Consider the following 11242-nt stretch of genomic DNA (forward strand, 5'->3'; position numbering starts at 1 on the left):
ACAGCGTTAATGTTTAAAACTTAAAAGTCTTCTACTTTTTATGGTTCTATCCTTTTATATTTTTTAAACTAAACAAGATATAATCTAATTTTTAAATCAATACAACTAATAAACCTAGAGAGTAGTTCAGACATTACTCTTATTGTAGATAATACTTTGTAAAAGATGAGAGAAGCATTGACAAAAGAAGCGCTAATACAAATGCAAAAGATATTCCATGAAATAGTCTAAAATTTATCTTTCACATTTTCATAAAACTCTCTCCCCTCCAGCTACAAAATTTCAAAATTTGGACCAACATAGTGTATAACATAACATCATCAAATTTAAGGTTACAAAAATAATCAAACATTTACACATTTGTGTCACAATTTTATGTGCCACAAATCAAGACCACACATGTCCGTCGTCCTTCTTTTGTTTCTTCTTCTTCCTCCTCTTTTCACCTTTCGTGTCTTCCCTTCCTTCAACACGTTTCGATTGTTGTGCGCGTATTTCTAGTAATTTGGTTTTTGCATCTCGGAAGGGTGCATCGGATTTTGAAGCCATCAATTGCTGTAAAAAAATTAACAGTATGTTTATCAATTTTTGACACCTTGATAAGAACATAACATATTTGAAAAAAAAAAAAAAACAAACCTTGAGGTGATCCATTGCTGCCAGATTGAATCCAAGAGTATCCTTGCATCCCTGTAAAAACAATACAAATCTATTCATATATATGGATTGCTTTAAAGCTATATCAATATTATATGTCAAGTGACAGCCAAATAAATAACTTTGCACTTTTAAAAAAGGTTGTATAACAACAAAAGATTATCCTTGCATTCATGTAAAAAATTATAAATCTACTACGGTTTATTAGACGGGTGGGCCGTGCCTCGACTTAGTCTTAAATAGTGTCTTTGAGTTACGTTTCATTGTGTCCTTAATATTATTCCAAGTTATATAATTATTTGTTAAAATAATAAATATTTTAACTTAAACTATATTTATTAAATTTTGGAATATTAGTTAAAATAATATATTTTAACTTGTCATACTTTTGTGATTTTCTCTTAAAGTTATGTTATAACTTTACCTTGACTCTAGCATGAAGTATGTCTCTAAGAAGAGCCAAAAGAGGTCTGGTACTTGCGGTAGCAATTAGCTGGTTATGATGCACCTGCAATAACACTGTCGCGATCCTACAAACCAACTCAACCTGCCAAAAGATTTTACGTTATCAAAACAGTCAAAAAAGATAATATTATAAAGTCATGTACTGTGAAAAAATACTGACCAAAACTTATGTTATATAACAATAATAACGGTCTACCTTATCAGGATTCGATGACCAGTCTTTTAAAAACGATAAGAGCTTTAAAGCATCCGAAAACGGTAGAGCCTGCAAAGTTAACATATGATTATCCATCGGAATCTAGATACATCACAGAACAGTATTAATTATGCACACAACACCGCATTCTTACTTACCAGTAATGTCTGCTCCAGATCATTGGTATGAACTTTCGAAACTGAACGAAGGATATAATCAGACGGAGAGAGCCCCGTCATAATAATATTGGACTGAAACACCGCACCCTTTCCCTTTCTCTTTTCCTCCTGAGATTTCCAGTAAATCGACTTTTACAAAATGATAAGTTAAACATAAAAATATATTAATATAGATAGAAGTAGCGATAAACTGACCTCATGTTCAGCCATCCGTTTCAATTCTTCGGCTGCAATGTCTAGTGCTTCGATAATAGAGTCGGTTGCTGATAAAGTTTCCTGCGTCTTCTTTCCAGCTACAGCTACCGCACCCTCTTCCGGAAGCTCTTGCTGTGGTAAATATCGGTTTTCTAACGAGTTGTCGAGATCAGCCTCGAACATCTCTTCCAATCGTTTCTCTTTCTCTTCCTGAAACATAGTCAAATTGAATCTATAAATAACCAATATAACAATACAATTACAATAATTAAAAGGGATGTGAATTTCTGACACGACACGAACCTAACACAAAATTCGCGGGTTTGAGTTTAGTCCAAATAGTTCCGGGTTAGTTTCAGGTTGAATCCGCGAACCTGTTTAGCTAAACGGGTCAGGTTCTTGTCAACCCACCAGGTTGGCGGGTTGACCCGTTTTAACCCATTTGCATTATATTTTATTTTATTTTTTTACAGCATGTTTTACGTCATATTTTACATTGGGTGTGTGTTTTATGCCATAATTATAACTTAAAAAGATAAATTGACATAAGATTTCATGATTAAATGTAAGTCTATTATATACATTTGTGTTTCTTGTAGTAAAACTTTATGAATATTCGGGTAATGTTTGGGTTCATATATATGACATGATTTTCGTGTTCGGTTCATCTAAAACTTTCGGGTTCGGGTCGGGTTGAACTTGCCAACCCACGAACACGACCCATCTAACACCCTTAATAATTAACACGGAAGAAATAATACCTCAAGAAAAAATGGCTCTTCAGTGCGGTCCCATCGTCGTATGGATCGATCATGAGACCCTGTAACGAGAAAATCACCGCGATGACTGATAGCGAGGCACCAAACTTCAGCATGATGGCCTTCTAGAGTTAAAAGCAACTCAAATTTATCAGCATCCCAATATTTTACCAAACGGTCTTTCCCAACACTAAACATGTAATGGGTATTGCGAACAAATTTCACTGCCGTTACACTGCCATAAAAAAAAACTTTTAGCTGTAGATCGATTTGTTCGATTGTAGAAGTATTTTATGGGAAATGTTATACCTGTCAGCATGAGCAAATATGGACTTGTGACAGTCACCGAAGTCCAAACCCCAAATTTTTATATTTTTGTCGGCGGAACCGGTAACGATAAGATCTCCGTCAGAGGAGATATCCATACATAACACTGGCAGCTTGTGACCGTACAATGTAAGAAAAAACTTTAAAGTGTCCATGTAGTAGACCTGAAAGTTTTTAATAGGATAATTAGCAACTAATACAAAAATAATATGAAAAAATGGCGGAAACAACATAAAACTAAAAACACCCTTATAAGTTATCTTTGAAATGTTACTCTGCAGCTCAGATGTAGAATTAAATAAAAACATTGAAATAAAATTAAATACAAAATAATTTCACGTTTATGCTATTTTAAGTGCCCAACAAGCATGCCTTCAACATATATGTCGATAAGTTTCATGATTTATGCTTACAGAGTTACTAATGTATATAACAGTGACAATTATTTGTGCGTCAGCAGCATCACAATCTACCAACTGAAAATTATATAATACATTAATCTCAATGGTCGGTGCCAACCTTGGTTTAAAAAGCGAGAAGCGCACAAAAGCGACGAGGTCTAAAACCGAGGCGCAAAGCGCAAAAGCGGTGAGCTTTTCGTACGCAAGGCGCAAAGCGATTATATAAATTATTTTATATATCCCATAGGTTTTTAGCATCCCCTACCTTTGATTTAGCTAAAATTAAGCTTTTTATATGTTTAAAATGAAAAAAAAAAACGCGTGCGCCTCACCTGCGCCTCAGGTCAAATTTTAGCCTAAAAAGCGCGCCTGACCTGCGCCTTTTGTACACCCTGCGCCTTATGTCACACAAGGCGTTTTGGTTTGCGCCTTAGGTCGCCTCGCGCCTAGGCACGCTTTTTTAAACCATGCCAACCTTTGAAATCACAATTCACCCATCAAGTTTAGTGAGTTGACAAAATTCAGCCTTCAACCCTCTACATTGATAAAAAATAACTTTCTAATTTGACAAAAATGACCCCCTACTTTCTAACTTGACAAAAATGACCCCCCCCCACTTTCTAACTTTTCTTAACCCTCAAACCTCATAAATTCAAGTTTGTTTACGCTTTAACGTATTTTATGTTTGAAAACGAGTTGGGTCAATTATAAAATGTTTTCTTTTTATGTACGTTTTGACGTAAAATTTGTTCGGAAACAAATCAGGTCAAATGTAATATTTCTCGATTCGTTGGTATAAATACGAGTTAGCGTATGTTTCGACGTAAATTTAGTTCGGAAACAAGTCTGTTGATTGTAGTCTATTTGTTATCATGTCGCATACAGCGCCGCCGCAACGCGCGGCGGGTAAAAAACTAGTGATTATCTAATAATCAGAACAACGAGAAATATATCTGACCTTGACAGTGCAATCCAGTAGAGCAGCCGCAATATGCTTCCCATCAGGGCTTACAGCCACCACGATGACATCATCATTCATCGGTAAAGTCCTCACATTGGACACCGTCAAATGCACCGAATCCTGAAAACCGAAAACAATAGAGACATGATAAAACAATCGCATTAAATCCATCTAAAGTAAAAAAAACTGCTGAATTTTTATGGTTTCTAATTAAAAGCACACCTGACCAGAAGCTTCTGTGGTTTGATACTCCCAAAACTTAACATCATGATCAGTACTTCCGGTGACAAAACCACCACCATCCGGTGTGTGAACAATTGATTGAACCGAACCGGTATGAGCTTTCACTACTTCGACAGTCGTGCCACTTCTAACATCAATAATTTCAAGCGTGCCACTTTTTGTCCCGATGACAGCATACTTATTACCGGGAACAAACAGACTACACAGCCCGTACCCAGAATCAATGGTTCGAATACAAGAACCGGCACTAGGGTTCCAAATCTTAACAGAATTATGACTCGTTGACATTAAAAGTGTGCTGTCTGAATTAAGTGTAACACTTCTTACATCGGAACGATGCCCTTGAAGCTCAATAGCACTTGTTTTGGTGGTTGAATCGCTATCAATTGAATAAACTTCAAGCAAATTGTTGTTTAACGATAATGCTAAGGTAGCTAATGAGTTCTTCGAAGTTATTGGAGAGAACGTGATTGAACATATTTTCTTGTTAGCTCTTAGAGTTTGCAAAAGCTTGAATACATCAGAGACGGTAACTGTAAGTTCATGATCTGTGTTTTCAGTTTCAGTAGCATCAACAGTTTTAGAACTTTTCTTTTCCTTTTTTCGATTAATTCTTCTCTTTGCTTTACGTTTAGATTCAGCTTCATCTAATACGCGATATATCTCCACTGTCTTCCCTGCAACTTGACAAGCCAAAAGGTTACCGGTATTGTTAAAACTCAACGTTGCAACTCGATCTTTACTCTGTCGGTTAATTTCACCGAAAAGTTTCAAACTTTCCCATTTGTTTTCAACAGCTGAATCTTTAACGTCTGTAACGGTTTGATCGTGTTGTATGGTATAAAACCGTAGCTCTGAATCCCCTGATCCAGTGACCAAATACCTCTGCAAAGGGTCGACATCTAAAGACCAAATTTCACTGTGATGGCCACCGACTATTTGTGTGCAATGTTGTGTGTCGAGATCCCAAACTCTTAAAAATTTATCCTTTGAGGCACTGACGAGTTTTTTTCCGGAATCCAAGAAGGCAAGATCCGTAACCTGATCACGGTGACCACGTAGGCGAAAACGTCCTTCTTCACTAACGACATCCCATAAAACAATGTCATTGTCCTTGCTTCCGGATGCAAGATATGATCCTGTCTTGTTGAACCGAAGAACTGTTGTAGCCCCTTTATGCCCGTATAAAGTTGTGTCACAGGTTCCTCTTTCACCGTCCCATATTCTTATGCTTCCATCAGCATGCCCGCTAACTATCTGTAAGAGAAAAAAAAACAGCAAATACTCTCAGTTGATTTGGTTTTGCAGTTTTAGACCAAAAAATATTACTCTAAAAAAACAAAATTCAGTCTTAAATTAAAAAAAAAATATATATATATATATATAGGGCCAGGATCATTTCAGAACCATAAATATTTACAGAACTCGCAGAACTCCTAATAAACAATCTTTTTATTAATATATTTTTATGTTTAGGATAATTTTATCATTTATTATGTGTATTTTTACGATTACATACATGTTAATAGTAATTTTATCTTTTCTTATATGTAATTTTATAATTACACATATGTAAACTAGTTTTTTTACATATATGTAATTAGTATTGACACATATATATAATTTTGGCAATTAAAGATATGTAAACTACTTTTAACATGTATACAATCAAAGAAATACATATAATAGATGATAAAAAGATCCTAAATACAAAAACTTATATATAAAATGATTGTTTATTAGGAGTTCTGAAAGTTCTGTAGTTATTTAGAGTTCTGAAATGAACTCAACCTTATATATATATATATATGCGATAAGAATCGTTCATGAACGTAATACATACACATAACTTAAAATCCTAAAATAAATAAATAAAAACCAAAATAATAAACGTTAAGCGCCTGTTCGGTTCACTCGGTCGGTTCCAAGTTCCAAACAGTATACCATACACATTTCAAACCCACGGGCTTTCTTCGGTTTAAACGGTTCGTCAGTCGGTTTCAGTGGCTTATGAACAAGTGAACAACCCTTATATCTTCAGTAAAACTAACATTTAGAAAGTTAAACAGCAAACAAAAACCAATTTTTATCCCTAAAATATCACTTTAAAACGTATCTCTAAACCCTAACATTTCAAATTCTTCACACAAGTAACAAGCTACTCTCAATAAATAAACCAACACATTCCTACAAACCTACAGGCTCTGTTTTCACACCAAATTAAACACAACAAATTCCAATACAGATAAGATAATAATAATAATAATAATAATAATAATAATAATAATAATAATAATAATCATAATAATAATAATAACAATAACTTATATAAAGCGGATAACTGGATGAGTGATCACCTTAGATGATGGAGAAGGTGCAGCTGCAATTGAAGTAACGGCGATAGACGGACCACGAGATTGAGTAGACGGAGTAAGAGTTTTGGAGCAGATTCCAAGACGAACTTGCCAAACGCCGATCTTCTCGAGCGCCGGAGCGAGTAGGTGTTTACCGGTGGTGTCGTATGTGATGTTGGATTCTACCGATGCGATTACTCCGAACGCCGCCGCTGATTCGTACCGGAGATACGATTTCACCATTGATTCCGGTTGTGAGGTTCAAACTGCGGTTGATTTTGTGGAGGGTTTTGGTGGTGTGGTGGTGCTAGGGTTTAAGTGTTTGTTAGGTTTTGGAATGGTTTTGACTTTTTTTTGACTGGCTGCAAAATTTTGGGCCTATTTGCCAAATTCAGTAACTTGCAAACAGAGTTGGCCCAATTCTAAGATGGGCTGCCAGAGTCTCAGACTCAAGACTATTATTTTGGGCTTAAATTATTTGGTATTTTTTTTAACGAGAAATTTTAGATCACTAACGGACGACTAGATTATTATCGTTTTACCAGCAGAACCACCTAATCATATTCATTTTCACTAGGCTATAATGCCTATACATCAATTCAGGAGTAAACCTAATAAATCTTGAATAAAACCCCTTGCGGAATCGAACTCAGTAATGGTCTCTAAGCCTTATCTCACCCTAAGATAGAGGTGCACAAATCGAGTTTTTTTTAATACGCGGGTTCGGGTATATACCCGGGTATAGGTATGGTCGGTTTTAACTTTTCGGGTATTGACCATACGCGGGTCGGGTTTGGGTTCGGGTATTGGCCAGGAAATTTATACCCTGTGTACCCGGGTTCGGGTAGGGTTCGGGTTCGGATTTCAATACCCGGGTATTAGAATACCCTATTTCCGGGTCTGGTTAGAGTTCGGGTATTGGTCGGTATGGTTCGGCTTCGGGTATTGAACAGGTTTTTCAATTCATTTTTTTGGTATAAAACATCTATCTATACATATAATAAAAGAAACCTCTTTGGGGACACGTGTCAATCAACGAAGCTATCAAAATTTGAGTTTTTTTATAAATATTATTTAAGTGTGATAATATCTTTTGTTCAATGTTTGAATAATTTAATCCATTAAAATTTTTAAATCTTCCATTCAAATTTTATCTAACATTTTGGGTTTTGAATTATTTATTAATGAAGTAACAGAAAAGGGATTAAACGTAGTAGGATATGTGTCATTTTATGCTAACGCTGATTAGAATTTGAAATATGAGATATCATACAATTGAATAGTAACTTAATCATTAAGGAAGGTCGATTTGGTTGAATTACTTGATTTCAAAGTTCAAAAAAAAAAAATTTTCTTTTCTTTTTGTACCATTTAATTATATTTGGCTCCTAATACTCTAATATTTTCATTCAACTTTTCAAATCTACCAATTACATTAAGTTGGGAGGCATTGATTGACACTTTATTTGAAGAAATCTTCATTGAAAATGAATTGTGTCAATGTGGTCAACAAAATCAATTCTCAATTTTTTTTTATTTCTAATTTTAATATCCTTCCTTTTGTTTAATTTATTCTACCGTATATTATGTTGATTTACTTACTCTATTAATTTCTCAATTACGAATGTTATAATAACTTTACTTCTAAATTACACCAAATAGATCTTAATCTATCCATGCTATTATGTTGATTCACTCTCTTTATTAATTTTTTCAATGACGAATGTTACTTTTTGTGTTTACAGATATGTATAGTGCATTCATAAGTTACCATATCTTTTAAAAACCTTAAACATATTAAGTATAGGTAGTTGGTGTCTTTATAGATTGATATATTTTTCATATAACTAAGTTTTTTCATTAGCCATTTTGGAACAGAATGCTTCACTATAACGAAATCGTTTGTTATTTTATGCAATAACTTTTTCTTATTATCACGAAAACCAAAGTTTGTATTACTATATTATCATTAGTTTTTTATGATACAACTTTTTTTTCTTATCTGGTACATAAAATTACGTTTATTCAACCCGTGTAATACATAGGGTTTTAAAAAAATAACTTTTTTTTTATTATTTACTGTACAAAATTACATTTATTTAATTCATGTATTACACAAGATTTTTAAAGATATAACTTTTTTTATTATTATTTGGTATATAAATTACATTTGTTAAATCCATACGATACACGAGTTTTTTAAGGATATATTATTTTTATTATTTAGTATATAAAATTACATTTATTAAACCCGTGTAATACACAGGGTTCTAACCTAGTATAAATATAATGGAAACCTATATTTATATCATGGACAAAATATTATTTGGTATTTAGTTTACGAATTCTATTGATATTATTTCACTATTTTCCGAAATAATTTAATCAACAAATAAGGAAGGTATCATTTACACTTGTCATAAATCAAAATCAGTTGTTAAGTTGTAAGTAATTTTTTTTTATAAAATATATAATATTATGTAATTTGATTTCGATTTCCGTTGTGTAATTTGATTTCGATTTCCGTCTTAAAATATTGTGAAAAAAAATCAGTTATAGTGTTGACATGTTCATATAGATTTAGAATAATAAATATTTAGGAAAGAAGATCATAATGTTCTGACATATGTAATGCACACACAAAATTAGGGGGTGGGGATTGGGTCCGGTTAGTAAAGTCATTGGAGTTAAGGTGTTACTACCCTTGAGATCAAGGGTTCGAGCCCCGCCAACGACGGATTTTTTGTGTTTTAAGCCATTAAAAAAATACCAAATTAGGGGAACAAAGCTTCATATGCTCCATACTTGCTTGCATATGTTTTATTGCGCTTAGATGTTAAACTTAAATGTGTTTGAGATGTTAAAAGATAGTGATAATGTTGTAGAGATTTGTTATATCATCTCTTCTAAGGTTGCGTAAGTTTAAAGAATGTGTGAAATTATTTGTATGATGTTTCCGCTAGGTGGCTTTCGACTTACATGATTTTATAAAAAGTTTAAAGTGTAGAATGGTGTTAACTGGTTAGGAGAAGATGGACATTAATGCTTTGGCTTTTATATGGGTTATAGTAGCTTGTCGGATGAAAAAAAAAATACCAAGAAAAAAATATGGCGTGGTTAAATTTGGGCAACCTAATGATAGTGATTGAAATGTTATACAATCCTTCACGACTTTTTTAAAGTGTTTCTGAGTGACACATCGATTCAGGACTTGTATGTAATCTCAAGTGGTTGTTATATTCATTATATGTGTTTAATAGCCTAAGCTTGATAAAGGCTCTTGAGCATTACGTGTCAAGCATTTTAATAGTCTAGTAGCTCATACTTAACTTAAATCAAGTTGATTTTAAATACTTTTAAGTCGTTCTGGAATGACTCGTGAGTTGGTTTCACGCTAAATAAAAATAAAAATAAAAAGAAAGGAAAACACTAGAGAGAAAATCAATGTTTCCAGGACCGGATCGGAGGTCGACCCGGTCACCTTACGGGGTCAAAGGTCAGACCGGTCCGACCGGTTAGACCGGATTTAAGACCCGGATTACGTAATAAATTATATAAAATATAGAAAAAATAGATAATGTTTTACCAGATTTCAAAACCGGAATCTTTTTCCCCTTCTTATAAAACACCTTCCCCAATACCTCCGACAACAGTTCTATCACCCTCAGTGACGGAACCAGAAACTTTTAACCGTAAGGTCAATAAATTCCTACACAAACATATATGCTAGTGTATGACAATAATTATTTTATTGATATAAAATTAGACATAATAAAAGAATGATAAATTAAAAAATCTGGACATCTTTTTAGCTAAATGAAATAAAGGAAAGTAAAAGGAAAAGTAAAAGGAAAAGGAAAGTTATTAAATACTAACATTCTATTCCAGTAAAATGAAAAACTAACTTTATTATTTATTTATATTGTTATTTATTTACTCAACATTGGAATATCAAAAGAAAGATGGGGAATTTATAAAATGGTCAAGAATGTTGTTGACTTACCAAATTGGCCATCTCATGCGTCTGTGGAGAATGTTGTTGACTTACCAAATTAGCCATCTCATGTGTCTGTGGAGAAGCGCGTCACCAATTACGAGACACCTTTTGCGTCTACAGGGCTCATTCAAGCGTCCTTAAATATAGAAGTGACACGTATCTCAATGGGATCCATGCATCCCATGCGTCCGTGACTCGTAAAATTTACTTTTAGCAAGATTTGAGGCATCACATGCGTCCGTGACTCATCCCATCATCCCATGCGTCCGTGACTCATCCCATGCGTTGCCGACTCATCCCATGCGTCTGTGACTCATCCCATGCATCCCATTGAGACACGTGTCACTTTTATATTCAAGGACGCATGAATGAGCCCTGAAGACGCAAAAGGTGTCTCGTAATCGGTGATGCGCTTCTCCACAGACGCACGGCCAATTTGGTAAGTTAACAACATTCTTGGCCATTTTCGTAAATTTCCCAAGAAAGATAGCACCGTGCGCTACTTTGAC

General features: G+C 34.1%; 1 protein-coding gene across 1 annotated transcript; it reads right to left on the reverse strand.

Annotated features, from left to right (window-relative positions):
* Positions 1-220: 220 nt before the first annotated feature.
* LOC110898381 (WD repeat-containing protein 3) lies at positions 221-7074 on the reverse strand. The gene is made up of 11 exons (XM_022145162.2): positions 6740-7074; positions 4362-5639; positions 4137-4259; positions 2760-2941; positions 2454-2685; positions 1693-1902; positions 1477-1605; positions 1319-1387; positions 1082-1204; positions 640-690; positions 221-555 (listed from the first exon to the last, which is right to left on the reverse strand). Exons 1-11 carry the CDS (start codon positions 6977-6979, stop codon positions 388-390), a joined length of 2805 nt encoding a protein of 934 aa, XP_022000854.1. The 5' UTR covers positions 6980-7074; the 3' UTR covers positions 221-387.
* Positions 7075-11242: the final 4168 nt, after the last annotated feature.

The sequence above is a fragment of the Helianthus annuus genome, chromosome 13, assembly GCF_002127325.2.
Source record: "Helianthus annuus cultivar XRQ/B chromosome 13, HanXRQr2.0-SUNRISE, whole genome shotgun sequence".
NCBI classification, from domain to species: Eukaryota; Viridiplantae; Streptophyta; class Magnoliopsida; order Asterales; family Asteraceae; genus Helianthus; species Helianthus annuus.

Excerpts from the sequence above, each read along its gene's own strand:
- LOC110898381 (XM_022145162.2), bottom strand. The coding sequence starts at position 6,979 with ATGGTGAAATCGTATCTCCGGTACGAATCAGCGGCGGCGTTCGGAGTA. Across the intron at positions 2,942-4,136 it reads TACTGGATTGCACTGTCAAG|GTCTACTACATGGACACTTT; the intron begins GTCAGATATATT and ends AAAAACTTTCAG. Across the intron at positions 2,686-2,759 it reads ATATTTGCTCATGCTGACAG|TGTAACGGCAGTGAAATTTG; the intron begins GTATAACATTTC and ends TTTTTATGGCAG.